The sequence below is a fragment of the Schistocerca americana genome, chromosome 8, assembly GCF_021461395.2.
Source record: "Schistocerca americana isolate TAMUIC-IGC-003095 chromosome 8, iqSchAmer2.1, whole genome shotgun sequence".
Lineage (NCBI taxonomy): Eukaryota > Metazoa > Arthropoda > Insecta > Orthoptera > Acrididae > Schistocerca > Schistocerca americana.
In genome coordinates this window covers 188119102-188138747 of record NC_060126.1, presented here as the reverse complement: position 1 = coordinate 188138747, position 19646 = coordinate 188119102, and the positions used below count along the sequence as shown (strand labels likewise).

The 19646-nt window shown below is 37.6% G+C and overlaps 1 protein-coding gene across 2 annotated transcripts in view; it reads left to right on the top strand.

Annotated features, from left to right (window-relative positions):
• LOC124625776 (peregrin) overlaps nt 1-19646 on the top strand; it is a 260021-nt gene that overhangs the window by 135878 nt on the left and 104497 nt on the right. For both annotated transcript variants that reach the window (XM_047149217.1, XM_047149216.1), the window contains exons 14-15: nt 2565-2825; nt 15598-15663. In XM_047149217.1, coding sequence (XP_047005173.1) covers nt 2565-2825; nt 15598-15663 — 327 coding nt within the window. The remainder of the gene's footprint in view (nt 1-2564; nt 2826-15597; nt 15664-19646) is intronic.

The window sequence follows — 19646 nt, the reverse complement described above, 5'->3', positions numbered from 1 at the left end:
TGGCTGTGAACTAACGAAATTGAGCCATCTAGGCACAGACCTCATGGCCTTGTACAAAGCTTTACTATTTCTGTACCTCTCTCTCGAATGGTTACATTGTCTAAAGAGACACTTTTTCATGCCTAACTGGACTAATAACTGCACAGGAGGGCATATCCAGAACCTATAAATTGTTCCTGGAAGCTTAGTATTGGAATGGTGTCTCCAAATTGACCACATATATTGCCTTCTCTAGTGTTGCTGAAATGTTGTAGTGCCTCATATCCAGAGGTCTTGACGTAGACATCAAAGGGACATTAAAATCTAGCACCCCTTCCTTGTTCTTTGAATGAATTTACTATATAGTACAGTGTATACTATTGTGGAATGTCTTGACAAATGGAACTGTGTACCACATAGAGGAAATTCACATTCCTTGCATTTTGGGGCAACACTCCAACTGAGCTGCCCAAGCACACTTGATAAACAGATCAAAACCACCGTCTGCTATTGTCCTCTCAAATTGTTTGAAGCTCCTTCGTGCCATTCATGAATACCTTGTTCACAAGGAAATTTCAATTCCATGAAAAACTGTACTTCTCTTCTTTATGGATTTTCTTATCTTGTTTTGGTCCTAACAGTAGAATTCACCATACAGCAGAGGCACTGAGCTGTAAAAAACTTCATAAACGTAACTGGAACATAGTACATAGTAATGCAGCTTGTGAACTTGAGTTCCACTTCAGAGAACTTTCATTGTATGGTCCATCTGAGCTGCACTCAGGGCTTGGACTAGTACAGTTTGATAATCAGGGAGTTAGTCAGTTAAATAGCTAGTGGATCATTTGTACAATAAATGTTAATGACATGGAATGAGTCATTTTACATTCACATCACACAGTAGTTTGTAAATATGGCTATAGACTGAGTATTGACAAGTGTTTTTAATATCCATAGCATAACCATCATTCAGAGCTGCTTTATTTGCTCATTTACAAGCAACTCAATGGTATGAAATGCCAAGTTGTTTGATTGTATTTCAAGATCTGCATATACATTTAGAAGTCACCACATGGTATGTGTCACCGAATACATAATGTACCAGTACCATTAGCCGTCACCTCCCTCACCCCCGTACTCCTGCTGTCAATGTCCTTTATTTATTGAAGGTGCACAGTGAAAATGATCGACTGTTTTCTTAGATGTAATTTCAAATGTCTTTAACTTTATTATCATTGTGGGAGGTGTATCTAGGAGGGGTGATATGGGAGATGTATCGAAGGGGGAAATTGTCTTGACTTATCTCAGAATAACTTTAATTCCCCACTTATTGAGTATTTCTGTGACACTCTTGTTCAACTATACAAATGCATGATGGGCCACGCAGCTCTTCTATCTCTTCCGTGTATCATACTTGATAAGTATTCCAGACTAGCAAAGTAGTTAAGAACCTATTGGACATACATTTTTTACAAGGTTCTTTTTGCAAGCATTATATTTCTGCAGGCTGCTTCTAGTGAATTTCAGTATAGTACCTTCTTTCCCCACAACTAAATTTATGTGGTAGTTCTGTCTTAAATCAATCCACATGGACACCTTTAAGTATTTGGTAGCGGTGACTGATTCTAGTAGGTGATTCTCAGAAGGTCTTTTCAGATTTTGCATGCATTACATGTAGGCTGTTACTGTAGCCACTATTTAGAAACGGACTGGGTTATATCTTAATTTATAGTGAAGTGCTTAATCCACTGACTCTAATGGCTAGTAAGCCTGCAAAGTGCAGTTCTCAAGAAACACAGTTAACTGACTGCGTAATATTCCTGCAAATTCTAGGTAATGTTAGCACTGTAAATCATTGTCCATCTCTTTTCATTACAGAGTCCTTTTAATGAACTATCCATCATATTTTTTAAATACAAAAAGTACTTTGAAGAAATCAACCCAAGTCGTCCTGATATATTACCAGTATTCCAGTGCAACACTTGCACTTGTCAGAGAAGTCATATTCCTTTAGTGTGCATCTTACTGTGTATTGCTTTCATTTGTATCACTAATTGGCTTTTTGCATACACATTACAGAATGGTGTATTTAATTTTGCTGGTGACTGTTGAAAGACACTGTAGGGCATATTCATTTTCAAAATTAATCACACTTAATAAATACTCACGTGGTATTTCCTCCCATAGGCAACTTTCCAGAACGTGTATCAGTATGACAGAAAATGTTGTCTGTAATAAGAAAAAAGTTACTTTTAAGTAATTTTTTGTAGTTTTCGCATTTAAAACATGTAGAATTATTTTATTGTAATTGTTTTGTAGCTTGTAGGTTTAAAAAGCAATGGAATGATAATCTCAGAGGTATCTGATGTAGCTTTGTGTCTTTGTTGTGCCTTTTTGTGAAGCACCACAATATTAAGGTTAACAATACTTCTATTTTAACAGTGTCTGTCAACTGCTAAATTTTCATGGGAACTATTTATAAAAATGCATGCTTTAGCTGGAAGACCTACATGGTGTGTAGAGTTAAAGACGTGTCTTGTATCATCTTTCTCTGTGAAACTTTGTAGATTTATTGTTATGTGTAGAAGGAGAAGATGGTTTTGAATCAGACTCGGAACACGAGGACACGACGGAGGAGGAAGTGGAAGATGTTGCAAAGAAAAATAAGGAAACAAATCCTTCGCAAGTGCGACCGCAGCCCATACAGCAGACGCGACCTTCGACTCGCCGCTCTATATCACAGCAGAGTGGAAGTCATCAGGCTGCAGAGCAAGCACCTGCACCAGCACCTGCTGCAAGACCATCTGCTTCCACTGCCTCCACCCCTGCAGCGTCGACAACACCAGGTACTCAGTATGCACTTGCAAAAGCGGAGGTACTTCAGTTGTTTGCTTCCATTTAATTCCATAGTCATGTAAATAAATGCATTTGAGACAGAAAGTTTGCATAAACTCAGTGAAACAAGGAAAATCGGAACAGTAGAGATTGCCCAGATATTGGACATAGTTACTTGTGCACCTTGAGATAAACAAGCTTATCTGAAATTTTTATAAAGGGCTATCTTTTATCTAACCCTCTACTCAAACATCTCTGGAAGTGACTCCAACTACCACTATATTAGCGATCATTGTGGTGTTGTGTCGCGTCCTTTCATCTTGTATACTGTCATGTCAGACAGTACAGACTTGAGGACAGGTTGTCAGTGTCAGAGAAATTGGTGCAGTTGCAACAAGAGTTACAGATATGGTAAAGATTTTTAGAACTGCTACATCTATTGTGATGAGAACAACTCAAGTTTTATAATAAAACTGAGTATGAAAAATCAGTTATGGAGAAAAATCATAATCATTGACAGAGACTAAAAGGAATTAAAGTTGATTATTACATCTAGTAAGGTGATCATTGTCACAGAAAGTGACTGATGAGTTTAATATGCATTTAGAGAACAGCTTAATCAAAACAATATGACAGAAGCTGCACTACTGCAACCATAGTGCAAGAGCTGTTACTACAAAACTTTTTGTAATACCGGTGAATTCGAGGAGGGGGGACCCAAAAGCTATGTTACTGATGAATGGAAACACATAGGGGGGGGGGGGGGGGGGGGTGCAAATGTACTTTTACAGTGCCTGTGAATCCAGGTTGTGTTACACATGGAGAACATAAGCTCAACCATACCTACTTATTAATGTCGAGCAAGTAGGAGTTCTGTTGTAACTTGTACAGCCGTACCATAGTTTTCAGTCTGTGTTCGAGCCGCACTGCAACAAAATGATGAAGTATATACAACCATTCAAGGTGACTGTGTTCATTTGATCGACACATGTTGTTCTTCATAGGACCTTACATCTTCAAAGACAGTAATATCTCTAATCTCATAGCTGTAAATGACAAAGACTGATGAAATAGCATTACAATTGCAGGATTTAAACATTATGTGACTACAGTAATTGATATTGTAAAAACAGTGAATGGCTCATAACACTCATGTGTGCTTCTCAAGACATTCTCTCTGTGAGGAATGGTGTATATAATCTTCAGTCAGCACTTTTAAACATTGATCTCTAAGATGATCGTAGCTATTTTGGCTGTGCAAGGAGACTCTTATGCTGAACTAGATAGGTGTTTTGTTTAACCTGTATTTTATTTGTTGCAGCAAATGTAAATGGATTTCACTCATGTATGAAGTGAATGACAATTGCAGTTGTGTATAACTTATTTACATTCAATGATAAAAGTGTCAGAAACACTTGTCTGAATTGCCAAAAGATATGTGACTTCACATGAGTTAAAATTATTCTTGTATGTGACTTCAGCAGGAAGTGAAATGCTTCTGTATGATATTATATTCTGCATGCCTGAAGAATTTACAGTGCGTGCGAATGACTGAATTCACAAAGTTAACCCACAATTTAATTTTCAAGTCTTATGTTTGGTTATGTGAATTGTTACAAAGAAATAGTATGGACATACATTGTGCTGTTCAGAAACAAAACTGTAGTACTGGGTCATCAAAAGTATTCAGATGTTTCTTAGAAGACATCCAGGTTATTGAAGAGTGCTGAGTACAGTGCTGTATGTGCATTGAAGTCTACCAAAAATATTACTATTTATGTGGGACTTAGCAGAAAACACAATGGTTTCTTAGATAGTTATGCTGAGATTTCATTAGAGTCTCTTAATGGTGAAGAAAGTTGGTAAAACCTATTGTGAGCATAATGGTGGATAACATTGTGAAGAGTGAAGTACTTGTTAAGGCCTGAAAATCTTCATCTTAAAAATTTGCCAACTACCGTAGTAGAAACAACTTAAGCTTGAGAGACACACAGACAAAGAAGTAAAGAAACATTGGACTTGCACATTTTTTTAAACTGCAAGAGATAATTTTGACAGCAGTAAGGAAGAAGTAAGGACAGGGGAAAAGAAAGAGTAAGATCTGCAGATGCAAGAGGGCAAAGATAAGTTTCTCCAGGCATTCTATTATGGTAAACACAAGGTGGTAAGGAAGTCATCAGAATAACAATGAAACAATAGAACTGAATGCAAATAAACGGTACATAATCAAAACGCAGTTCAACAGTGGTTCAGCTAGTGAACCAGTGTGAAGCTACTTACAAACAAATACACACATCAAATAAAGTTTTGCATCACCTCGGTTCCGAGAGTTCCAGAACCTGTACAGAAAATTGCAATAGAGATCAACATAAACATCATTTCCGCCCTTTTTATTGCTCATGAAAACCACACATTGCATGTTGTACCACCATACTGCACAACTGAGGCACGAATTGTCGTCCATGAAGACAAATGCCTCGCCAATATACTGCCGATATGGTTACACTGTCAGTCGGAGGGCGGCATTCACGTATTGTACAGCCGTTACAGCACCTTCCATGACCACCAATGGTGTATGTCAGCCACACAAAATGCCACCCCAAAACGGCAGGGAACCTCCACCTAGCTGCACTCACGGGACAGTGTGTCTGAAGTTTTCAGCCTGACTGGGTTGCCTCCAAACACGTCTCCAATGATTGTCTGGTTGAAGGCATATGCGACACTCATTGGTAAAAAGAATGTGATGCCAGTCAAGAGCGGTCCATTCGGCATGTTGTTGAGCCCATCTGTACCGTGCTGCATGGTGTCATGGTTGCAAAGATAGACATTGCCATGGACGTCGGGAGTGAAGTTGCGCATCATGCAGCCTGTTGCACACAGTTTGATTCGTAACATGACATCCTGTGGCTGCACGAAAAACATTATTCAACATAGTGGCGTTGCTGTCACAGTGTTCCTTCCAAACCATAATCTGTAGGTAGCGGTCATTCACTGCATTAGCAGCCCATGGGTGGCCTGAGCGAGGTATGTCATCAACAGTTCCTGTCTCTCTGTATCTCCTCCACATCTGAACAACATCGCTTTGGTTCACTCCGAGACACCTAGACACTTCCGTTGTTGAGAGGCCTTCCTGGCACAGAGTAACAATGCGAACACTATCGAACCGTGGTATTCACTGTCTAGGCATGGTTGAACTACAGACAACACAAGCCGTGTAACTCCTTCCTGGTGGAATGACTGGGACTGATCGGGGGACCCCCTCCGCCTAATAGGTGCTGCTCATGCATGGTGATTTACATCTTTGGGCGGATTTTGTGACGTCTCTGAACAGTAAAAGGGACTGTGTCTGTGATACAATATCCACAATCAACATCTATGTTCAGGACTTCTGGGAACCGGGGTGATGCAAAACTTTTTTTGGTGTGTGTATAAGGCAATGTATTCAGGGATAAGAGTGGAAAATAGAAATCAATTTCAGTAGATGAGACCTGTTCTGGGACTTCCAGCCTGGCTTCACTTCTACACCAAAATAAACTTCTTTTTATACATATTGTACGATGCTGAGTAACTTCAAATGTCGTAAGTAACCCCTTTTCACTTTGTTATTATTCATGTTCCTTAATTGTCAATGTCAATCAGTATACACAGATACAGTCTTGATTTCAATTGATACAGTATTTAGTAAATTTCTTCTGTAGTGGTTGTTTAGCCCACCAGTACAACAAAACAACATTACACGGTATCCTGTTTTAAGTGAAACTGACAACATGGCACTGTTCATCGAACTGTGTATTCATATTCAGGAGATTTTCAAGATATGTACAAAAAGAGTGTAGGGCTATATTGTGAGACTGCACTTGAAGATGTACCGGTGGATACAGATATTTATTAAAAGTAAGCTGAAACGTTGAATGCTATCCATGCTTGAAAAGTGTTGATGATTTACTGGGAGACAATCCATTTAAACTGTGGATGAATCAGTTTAAAATTAGTAAAATATCACATTCATGGAGTTGTTTTAGCTCTTAACTATATTTTGATATGTATTTTTATGCTTACCATGCTAACAAGCTTTAATTGGCTGCAGATGACATTCGTATGTAAATTTGGGATTTACATATCAGACAGTTACAGTACACATTTGACAAACTGTCTGAATATCTATATTGCGTCATTTAAAATGGTTAAGGATGCCAATAACACACCAGTGATGAAATTTGAAATTAGACATATTTGGTTTTGGTTGATGCTGTTTGACACTTTTACTATGTTTGTCAATATTGCTTACCTTAAAAAGATTTTCGTACAAGTTGAAAAATAGAAAAAGATGTCTGTTCAAAATGTTGGAAAAGTGATTTCACCAAAAATTGATAAACAGTTCCACAGGATTGCCTTTAGAGTATTCTCTTATCCTTTGAATCTTGTTTCTTTAACAACCTATTCATTTCTGAAACTAGTCTGCAGTTCCGATATTACAAAAGGTTCCTGTGTCAAATTTTGATTTCTGTTGCAACTAGTTGCAGTATGGCTTAAAGCAGGCTGTTCTAGCCTGAGTGCATGTGCTAGGGAATCTGGGTGCCCATGGCCAGAGGGTGAGTAGGAATGGGCAAAAAGCTGATACAATCACAGTCGTGCCATAGATTACGCGACTATGTACCTTGGCCATTTGCCCATGGATGGGGTACACAAATGACTTACATATTCAACAGAACAAGATGTGAATGCCTTGCAGTGGTACGGCCTGTGGGTAGCCTATACCAGCCTGCAGGTGAGCTGACAGGTACTCGCAGGTGCCCATGCCCCAAAGGCCAGAGTTGGAAAAGCCTTGGGTAAAAATTAAGAAGCAGAGAGTTGTCAGCAGGAGCCAAGAAGCTACACTAAAGTGTCCCAGAAATGAGCAACATTACATTTTTAGTACAAAAATTGTTAATTTTGACAGTATGAGTAGCCAGTGTACTTCAGGAATTGTCAATAATCTGTCTAAAGTTTAAGCCAAAATGAAACAGTGGAAAATCCAGGATAGAATGTAACAATATTATAAAAAGGATAATTGCTACTCACAATATAGCAGAGATATTGAGTCACAGATAGGCACAACAAAAATTCTGTCTGAAAGTGACCTTTTGGCCAGCAAATCCTTTGTCGAAAATAGAAAAACGTGTGCACATGGCCCCCCCCCCACCCCACGCACACACACGACCACAGCCTCTGGCAGCCGAAGCTAGACTGCGAGTAGCAGTGCGTGGTAGGAGAGGCACCCAGGTGGTGGGGGTGAGGAGGAGGCTGGGGCAGGGAGAGGAAGGAATAGCAGGGGAGGGGTGGGGGACGGTAAAGTGCTCCTTGTGGGAGTGTGCAAGGACAGGGTCAAGAGGGGGGTGGACAGCTAGGTGCAGTTAGGACTGACATTAAGGGTGGCGAGTACCAACCAGGAGTAAGTGAAACTAAAGTAGTAAATTACTAAGAGGGAAGGAAATTAGCACTTCCAGTTGATGGTATTGAACTAAAGGAATAAATTACTCCAGGAGTGAATTTATTTACTCTGTTACTGGCAGAGAGCACCATTGAAGAGTGCGTTAGTAACTTCAGGAGGAATTAAGGCCAAAGTTTACACGTAGGCAGTAGTAGGAGTAAAGCAAGAGACTAAGGTGCGATCTTTGAGTTCTGTGTTTTAAGTTTCGAATTCTATGGATTACCTGGACTTCGAAGAATATCTGGAGGTGAGGGAAGAGGTGAACATCCCAAGAATGAGGGTCGCAATGGACAGAAGAGACCCATTTGTGATGTATAGCGACAGTGATTTCAAAGGGTGTTTTAGGTTTCGTAAGGAATCTTTTGAGTTGCTGATGGGTATGCTGGAGCCGTTACTGCAGCATAATTCTGACAGGAACTGTGCTTTGTCTCCTAGGCTGCAACTTCTTTGTGGACTGCGAATCTTTCACACAGATACTTATCAAATCGTAGCAGGGGATCTCATTAATACCCATTGTACTACTGCTGGAAGAGCTTGTAACAGTGTGATAAACCGTTTAATTGCCTTAAAGCCACTGTGTGTGTCCACGCCACAGAGCCAAGAAAATATATTGAAGAACAAAAGGGAATTCTGTCGAACTGGTGGATGCCTAAATGTCACAGGGGCCATAGATTGTGTACATTTACACTTACTTTGTCCTTCTGGAGCACAAACAGAACTACACAGAAATGACAAGAATTTGTTTTCTATCAATATACAAATTATCTTTGATGCCAATGTGAAGATTCTGAATGTGGTAAGCCATTGTCCGGGTTCCACACACGATGCATGCATTTGGGACAACAGTAGAGTTGCTACAGAATTTGAAAATGGACAGTATAATGGGTTGCTTGTTGGACTTAGTGGATATGCTCTCTTCAAACATCTTATGACGCGAGTGTTCTGAGCCCACACAGGAGCTGAAAGGGCTACAATAGAGCCCATATTGCTACCATATGTGTAATAGAGTGAGTGTTCATTGTTTGGAAGAAACGTTTCCAAATTCTCACTAAAACAATGTGATTTAAACCAAAAAGTGTGGGAATGTTATTGTGGCTGCTGCAGTTCTACACAACTTTGGAATAGAAGTTAGAGATGTGTTTCACTCTGAAGCTGTGGAGGTGAATGACATTGAACAATGTGCATTTCAGCCAGAAGTAGATGCTGCAGGCCAAGCTGTCAGAAGGTCTATTATATTTACTTACTTTAATTAAAATTGTACCTAGTTTGCTAGTAAAATTAGAAGTTAGTGTAAAGACTTTTCCTTCTTAAATGAATAAATAAGCCACCGGACTGTCACTACTGCAGTGAAAAGTTACTCATTTTATTTATGTGTAAATTTATAGTTATGTTCTTCTTTTCCTTTTTCCTTAATTTTTTTGCTAGGGGTTTAACATTCTCATTTTATTTCTTAATTGGGTATAAAAATAAGTCATACAGTGTTTCGATTATTTACAAAAATAAAAACTTATAAAATAATATTGCAAATTCAAATAAATATTAGAATTTAAGAATTTACTAAGAAAAATTAATATCGATGCTGAAATGATAAACACAAATATTATGCCATACAAGAAATAAGAACATATTAACCATCTGAAAAAGTATCAAAGAAATAAAAGATGTTTCATAAATATGAATATTTTCTTATTTGTTCACAAAAACCCAAATTTCTCGAACACATTGGCTGCAGAACTGGAACCTGAAGTTTGCTCCATTATGTGCTTGAACTTATTCATAATTTCCATATCTTAAGATACCCTTCTTCCATGATTCCTTTTTGTCTTTCTGTTAATAACATTTTTGCATTGTATTCTTCTCATACGAAAGGGATTTCTATGGACTGAAGCTCGTCTGCTTTTTTCAACAACTCTCAGTTGTTCACTACAACCACATGTTCTCTCCCTCCTTTGCTGGGTGCATTTTCTGATAAGCTCCCACCAGAGAATGCAGGCCGAGGTTCGTGACAATGAGATAAAGTTCCACCTTCAGCAGTTTCATTGCTACCTTCAGGGCAGTTATCATCATTGAAGTTGCTTGAAAGTGTCACATTATCTTCAGATGTGTCATTGTTGTTAACTCCAGCTATCCCCTCGAAAACTTGTGGGATCATGTCATCAACCATTTGGCTTACATTGTTGATCCTCATCTCACCTACCCCACCACCAGTTTGAAATTGTTCTTGATTACATTTAGCTTTCATTTTCTTAGCTTTTGCTTTATTATCCTTCCAAATTACTCCAAGCTGCTCTTGTGATCTTTGTGTAAGAGCTTCTGCATTGTATTCAACGTGTATTTTTTCTCAAGCATCCTTTTTAGCATGTTGACATCATGCTTTTTAAATTCAGTAGTAGTTTTGCATTTTTTCATTATTTCAGCAAACTGCCCTTTCTCATTTTCTGGTATGTTTCTTGAATGTTTTTTGGCTACCTCCATGTTGCTGCTAGCTCATATCTCAAACTGGCACTTAAATTAATACGTGTCACCAACCAACAATGGACGATGCTAGCTGTAGATGGTGGGGTTAACAATAGATTCAACTATTAATAGTACTTTTCTTTTTCGCAACACACAGATATTTTCATTGATTAGTGCAATAACATTTAGATTTTCCAATTTTAATAATTCAATTTAATAATTCTTTCTAGCTTCTAAAATTATAGCAATGAACATAAATGACACAAAAGGTGATGCAGTAATGTCTGCCAACAATCAATATTTTCTGAGAGGGAATGTAAAGTCACGTGCCAGCAGTGTGCAGAAATGGCTAACTTCTTTAGTAAAAAGGCGTTACTACTTTAGTTACGACTAAATAAGTAAATGGAAATTGAGCTCTCCAACAGTTACTAAAAGAGTATATTACTACAGAAGTAATATACTAAAGTAGTTCAGACTAAAGAAGAGTTACTACAAGAGTAATTTATACTAGTTTGGTGCTCGCCACCCTAAATATCTCAAATTTTTTAAATTCAACCAACCAAATATGTCTTCACAACTACATTTTGAATACTTTATATAAATTATACACCAGACCCAACACTCAACTAAATGAAAATGGGAAACATCCTGAAATTACCTTCAAATTGTACTGTAGAACTGACTTTTAACAGGCTAGCATTGACCAAAGATGGTCCTGACCTTCCAGCTTGACATCTTATTATGTGTCCATGCCACGACTTGCTGAATTCGTAACTCTGGGACTACATGTTTCACTCTATTGCGTCACATAGAGGTCAAGAATGTTTCAGCTTCTGGAAACGACATCTTTTTGGATTTGAAATTTCAAACCTTTATTTCTCTTTTCCAGTGCAGAAAATGACATTTTCTCTTTCTGCTGACACCTGCAGTATAACATAGCCACTTTTTCAGAGTCTACTACAGAGCCTTCAAGTTACATATAAAGCTGAATGTAGTCTCAGCAAGCTGTTGCAAGTTTAGTTTGTCCATGGACAAAAAGTAAACTACTATTGTGATTAAGTTGTGCTACATAGACACTTGTAGTATTTGAGGCTGGGTGTTGTTCAGGTATTTACAGCCATGTATATGTACCACAATTGGAGAAAGAAAATGGATGTCCCAGCAATTGATGGTGAATACTGCATAGAAAGTATCACTGGTCCTTTTCTACAGCTAAGTAAGGACAGAGTATGGCCAGAACATAATTTAAAGACATTAATATGCAATTGGAAAATACATCTACAGAGTCGATGTTCATGAGGTTCCCAGCAGCACGTAATACCAAAATGGCTGAATAATGTGTAGATACTTGAGCATCATCACATATGTATCAAAACATCATCAGTTCAATGAAGACAACATTTAATTCATAAATAAAAATGAATATATGTGGAAGGAATCAGTCACACACAAACATTGATGTCAGTGTGAACAATACAAAGAAATAAATCCAAATTAACAGGTGTCCTTTTGTGACAAAGGAATAGAAAAGTGTCATTATATTATTTCTATAATTGTGTTATTGTATTTATGTCACAACAAAGAATCTTTCGATACATCACCACCTGTCAGTGGACTTATTGGGAGAAGCTAAATGGAGATTGCTTTTAAATTGTGCTAATCTGTTGTACAAGAGAGCGGATTGTTTACGTTCTGGCACTGTACAGGGATGTTTGATCACAGGTAATATCTATTCAGTCCTCAGTCTGTCACTTATCACACCAAAATGCCAAATTCCACTGGGATTCATAGTTAGCATTAAGCTAAGGCCTTCATATAACTGACTGCATATATCAGCTTAAAGTTCAGAAGAAGGCAATAGCATATTACCTCCAATAGGGAAGTGTGTATTAAAGAACTGTGGCTGTTGAAACCAACCTTTAAGTAGATAAAAACTTCATGCTCTGATAAATGGTGCTTCTGCACAAAAGTATTGTTTTACAACAAAAATGGGTTATTGTTGGTACAAATATTTGATTGAAATCTGCTGATTTAGTCGCCATTTGAGGAGAAATGTGCCTAGAGGCTCATTGAAGCAGCATGAATACTACATTCTGATGGCCAAGATTATTTTCATGTACAGAAATAAATGTTTTTGCTCACTATTTTCTCAAAAGGGATTTGGTTTCATATGTTCTAATTAATGTTTGTTAATTTACATAAAATCTCAAAAGAGTATCATGCGGGAAGAGTTAATGAGAGAGAACTAAAAGGGGAAAAAAACAATAGTATGTATAATGGCTATGTAGTGCAGGAACAAGATATTATATTTGGATAAAGTGACTGAATATATGGCTAATTGAAGCTTGTACATGAAAGTGCTCCACAGTACATAAAATTCTGCTTAGTTTTCAACATTGCTTATCTTTTTGCATTGGACTGTAGACAAACTTCATTATTCGGGGACCACTGGAATTTATCACAAATCTCTCATACCATGAAATGTGCAGTAGTTATACAGGATATAAAAAAGTATGACTCAGGCAATAACATGGAACCTGTACAGTGACCTCAGAAGTAAATCAGTTTGACTGTTGTGAAACAAAGTTCTTCCAACTCCTTCTTGCAAATTTTTTTTTTCCTTTCTTTTATTTAAAAAAAAAAAGTAGAGTAAACCAGAAAGAAATGTCTCTAGTTTTAACAGTATAATGAAAAGGTGAGTTGCTAGTCACCATATAGCGGAGATGCTGAGTCGCAGAAAGGCACAACAAGAAGAATCTAAGGACTTTGTCAAAATTACACACACACACACACACACACACACACACACAGGCAAATGCAACCCAGTGCGTGAGAGTTGCGTTTGCATAGGTGCACCCGCGCGTGCATGCATATATATGTGTGTGTGTGTGTGTGTGTGTGTATATGTGTTGTCTTTTTTTGACAAAGGCCTTGTAGGCCGAAAGCTGACTTTCCGACAGTCTTTTTGTTGTGCCTTTCTGTGACTCAGCATCTCCGCTTTGTGGTGAGTAGCAACTATCCTGTTACATTCCATCTTGGATTTTCCATTGTTATAGATTTTTAGAGTGTTACAATAGGATACAGAAGTAAAAGAAGTGCAAATAAGTGTGTTCCAACTTATTCAAAGTGTGCTCCAACTTATTCAAAATTTTACTGGTGCACTGCCTCAATTTATACATGTATCACTGAATGCTGACACAGGATGACAAAAGCACTTTTAGGAACAGGATATACACAGCACTCAAATAATTTAAAGTTGTGTGCATGTAATAATCCTCATCATGTGAAATGTTTTCAAATGCTTCAGATATTTCAGATGAGCATTGAGAATAGTGTGAATACTGACTTTCCTGTTGTATGCTACTGATCACATGCTCTGTTTTCCAGCCGGGTAATAATGTTAAGATACCGTAACATTTCGGTGATCATCACACTCATCATCTTCTGGTGAACTGTCAAGATTTGCATAGGTTCCAGTATTTTTACTAGTGGTGTGCCTCTTCCATATGGGTGTGAGCAGCAGGGTCCTTTGTTGCTGGTCCACTTGGAGAGGGTGGGGGTGCAGTAATGGGAATGGCAGGTTGACTGGAGGCTGTGCTTCAATTTCTGCATGGGCATTCCAGATGCACCTTGCATGCTGGACATTGCTGGAATCTGTACTTCTAAGGATTCCTTAATAATGGTGCCCTAGCCGGCTGCAGTGGTCTAGCGGTTCTAGGCGCTCAGTCCGGAACCGCGGGACTGCTACGGTCGCAGGTTCGAATCCTGCCTTGGGCATGGATGTGTGTGATGTCCTTAGGTTATTTAGGTTTAAGTAGTTCTAAGTTCTAGGGGACTGATGATCACAGATGTTAAGTCCCATAGTGCTCAGAGCCATTTGAACCATTTGAATGGTGCCCTAGTACTGTTGCTCACCATAGCAATGTGGCGTTCTCAAAGTTAAAAGTGTGCTCTGCCACTGCTGATTTCTCTGTATGTCCCAGCTCTGATGTGTTCATCACTCACCTGATGTGTTCTCCACAGTATTTTGAGATACAGTGCTGCATTTGTCAGATATATTGGTGGCCACATTCATTGTATATCCCTGGTATGTTCAGGAACTCTTTTATTTTAGATTGTGGTCAGAAGACTTTTGTATGTAATATTTCTCTGATTTTACTTACATGTGTTTGCACTATTCTCTTTTTTTTAGCTATTGTGTGGAATGAAGGAGTATAAACAGATGACTGTATTTCTTTCTTGTTGTTCTACTGTATTTGTGGGATAACTGGGCTGTAATTTGGTGTAAATTGTATTTGTATTTTTGCTGTAGTTGAATTCAAGAAAGTAATTTTGACTGGTAGTCTTTAGTTAGATTGGTAACACTGAGTGAGCATTTTATATGTTAATGTTATAATCATACGGTATGAGTGTAATTGATATTACTTGTAGTTATGGTTATCTGGTATCATCTTATGTCATTCTGGCATCTATTATGCTCAAATTTCTGTAGAGATGTTCTTTAGGTTCAATTTATTTCGTAAAATCAGGTGTGTGGGTTGTCAGTGTTATTGCCGTGTTATATATGAATCATTCCCTAAAACAAGATTATGTTTCTAATCATATACCTTCTCTTTGAAATCAATGAACATATTAAATATACATACTGACAGCCCTTGCTGTGGCACACATCGGTGAAGTCCTGAAGTTTTTATTTTATATTCTTAATTTTACTGTGGGACAGTGCTTATTATATACTATAAATTTGTGTTACTGCCATAAGACAAGAGATACATATTTCATGAAATATTCATATTATAAATAGCTTCTGTAATTTCACTGAAGATTGAAGGTAACATTAGGCATGGTACTTTCAGTTTTGTCTACCTCCAACGCTCAGACCGGAGATGCAGAATCAAGTGATGAACCTATTCAACCTGCTGGTTAGTAACAGTTCCATACTGTGATCTTGCTTGTCTAATAGCATGGATATAATGCTCTTGATCCCTTCATTGCTTCTCACCTAATGAATCTTCTAAATATTCAGTATAACTGCCACCATCATATGCTTTACAACTCTAACTTTCCCACTTCTGTTTATTTAAAATTTGATATGAAATTAATTTGTGTTACATAGTTAACCATGCAAGCCACTAACTCACATTATTGCTTAGTTAAGTGCATGACCTTCATAGGTAAAAAATTATCGCAGTTTCCAGTGTTACACGCTGCTTATGCCAATTATTACACAGGAAGTTTAATGCGATATAGATTAGCCCAATATTATTGAAAGGAAAACCTTGTTTCCTTTCAAAATGGCCAACTTGCTCTTTTAACATTTGATTGTGTAAACATTTTATTAGTTTTGGTTAGTGTGCATGATTTAAAATTTAGCATTTTTTATGAATACTTAGTATGAGACAAGCATACTAGACAGTTTGAAGAAAGAGTGGGAAACACGAAAGCAAAAAATTTCTTGAAAGTGTAAAGTAACTAATACACATTTCATTGCTTTTTTAACTTGCACTTTTTCTGTATTTTCAGTTGTTAGAAATTATTTTCTTCACTATTGCATGTTCCTCCCTATTGCTGTACTTCATTTGATGTCCTACACATGGCCAGACAAACCTCTGACAGTATTTCCCATTATCACACAAACATTAGAATATGTTGTGTTTTGAATTAATTGCCACCCAAAAGAGTAAATCAAAAAAGGGTTTCAGTGGCAATCCTCCACCTTATTTGATCAAATGGTAGTATTAGTAATGTGTTCTGCTCAGCTCCAAAATGTTCTTCTCTCATAAGGAGTCCGCAACCTGATTTATCTAGCAAACGAGATGCTAGGGGCTGCCCTGTAGCTCCAAGCACTGCAGTTAATAACAGAGAAAATAGATCTGTTGATCAACATTGGAAAGAGTGGATTCATTACTGTAGAATAATGAGAACCAGTGCTATCAAGCATCTCAAGAGAGCCGAAACCAAAACGTACTCTGGAGAATGGATTTCAGATTATCTCAGTAAAATTGTAATTCTCGAACAAAGAAAAATCAAAATATATAGGGCATCTTATGCTTGCAGAAAAATGTACACCTCTAAACATCTGTCAACAAATATCAAACTAATACACTGTAACACAGTAGTCAGACTGTCAGTCCTGTATGTGGCAGAGTACTTATTCCTAACCAAGAAGATACCAATAAGAATTAAATTATATGAAAAAGAGTTCCTGCAAAGGGTAGTGGAGCCAAGGACCCTACCAGATGGGAGACGATGGTACAAATCTAATCATGAGCTCCACAAACTCAAAGAAAACCTTACCAATGTCATCAGAAGAATATTACTGGCTTTCTGTGATCATCTGTGGAGAATGGACATTCATCGGCTGTCCTGTAAGATCTTCAAAGTAGCCAACAGTGGAAAAATCATTGTATCCCTGTAAATCAAGCAAATAGAGAAAAACCTTGCAGAACTTAATATTAGGCAAAACTTAATGACTAACAGGGGTGACCACCATTTAGCTATTAAAACTGAACCCTTTCTAACTTTCCTAATGGGAGTTAGCCACAATAAAACAGGAAATGCCCCAAGGAACACAAAGACAGAATTGAGCAGGAAAATGAAGGAATACTGAGCACAAGATGCTAACTAAAAAACAATTACTAAATTTCACCTAGAACACCAGAAATGGCAGGTGACAACAGCACAACAAAAACGCAAGCACTTATGATCCACAGATGGCCCAAACGAGTTAAAAAGAAAATGATATTGAATGGTTAGCTTAAGTGTTTTTATCATATTTGACATCTGATTTGGTAGTGTGACTTCTGAGCTAAGTGGCATAATATCCATAAATACATTATTTTGGCTATGTGCTGCACACAGCAATCAGATAAACCTTATGACCTAATAGAAAAATGAATAATGGTATATTTTTATAAATATGACACTTCATTTCAGAACACTATTCAGCTGTAGGAAAACCTTTACTTAGAGGAATAAGCCTGGCACTAATGACTCCAAGTATTCACATTTAACATTTATGAGAGGTTATATCTCCACACATAATTTTATCCTTTGCCGAAGTGATGTTGGTTTTTTCTATGTCGTAAGAGGTAATTAATACCAACACCGTGTCACTGCTTTGTTGTGCAGGAGGGATTTGAGATCTGCAGTGTTGTAACTCACACGAACCATTTCTGGGGTGATTGGTGTTTGGTGCGTGAAGAAGTGCTGGCTACCAAGTACACAAAGAACGGGGGTTATTGATGATGATGCTGTGAACAATATGCTATTTTCCTGTGTTAAAAATATGGTTTGGATTGTTGTTATTCTGTTTGATTACAACATTTAAATAGCATTTACAGTCAGTATTCTCACAAAATATCTGTTATTTTTATGTAATTAAAACTTAAAAATCATTAAATATCAAGATCTGGTCACATGATCGAAAATGCTCCTTTATTGGCGGATGCTCTAGAGATGTGGTAGATTAGGAGTAAGATGAAGCTATACAATGGAAAAAACAATTACAACTTTTAAGTAATAGTAGAAAGGAATTCTGTGAACGCTGATAGCGCAAGCCTTGAAAAAGTTGATGCGCGTATGTTACACCCATTTAGAGCAACGATATCTGCGACGATGGACATTCTTTTCCCTACTCCCTGCAATATTATGAAACTCGGTCAAAGCTAAGGAATTGTTGAACTTTTGCAAATGGATCCCCATGTTTTGTAACTAGATTGTCGACTATCAGTCATGTGCTATGACCCAAAGCACAAAAAAATTATTCTTGGCAAAATGTAGTGTTGATTTCCTCTATAGAAGACACTCAGCAGAGATACTGCTCCCTGGATGGCTCATATATTTTTAAGAGTTTTACACATAATACAGAAATAGAGTTAGCAAGAGCTGTTTGTAGCAGTTGTTTCAGTTGTGGGATATATTATATTTAGCTTTACTTTAGTCTTAGTCTGAGAAATGGACAACAGAAGTTAAATGCATTTACTATGTGAACAAACAATTCTCTTTTTTTGGAAACCATTGCTAATATTGAAGATATCACCATATGCCCACAGTACAATGAGGTGTACGATGATAAGGTTATACTGAGAGATATAAAGCATATACAGCACACAGGTAACATAAACATTAAGGGCTGTGATGTTTGTGAGCGTAAACTAACGTTGGTGTCTGAAGTAGACTTACTTCATCTTTATGTAAGATGATAAAACTGTGAAAGTTGAAACAATAAGTATTTTAGCTGGATAGTATAAAGATAAAAAACATTATTTCTAATCAAGTATAAAGGGTATGGTCACATTAACTAGAAAATATCTATTTGAATGTGAGGTGTGTGAATAGCAATTGCAAATGTAATTACTTGTAAATAGCAAGGGAAGAACAATGATATTCTGTTTCTGACCAGTGTGGTGCAGTTTTGTAATTGTGATTAGATTTTTATATGAGAGGACTATTGAGTCTTTTTACAAGTAAGTTAAAATGTTCTTTTGGGTCAGATTTGAACCAGCGATCTATGGAATCATCTTACAAAATTAGACGCTCTACTGGTAAAACAACTGAACTACCGAATGATTGAGATGTAGTTGAAAAAACAATAATTTTCCCTAATGTTAACTTCACAGTGCAACACATTTTCAATTAAGTTAGTAAAGTTCCAGCGGAAGCCTGGAGCCCTCAACCAACCAGAGGCGGGTGTATGTCGGGTTGCCAAAGTGGTCAACAAATGGTCATAGAAGCGGCATACCTTTCCCCTTGAAAATGAGAGATGCAGAGCCATCTTGATGAAAGCTGAAGATCTTGCATCCCCTTCTCCTTAGTGGAAAAAGATGGTGGAATCATTGTGACAATGGCACATAATTGCCGTGGCATGCTGTGTCGGTGGTATGTCTTTGTAGTGGCATGTTGT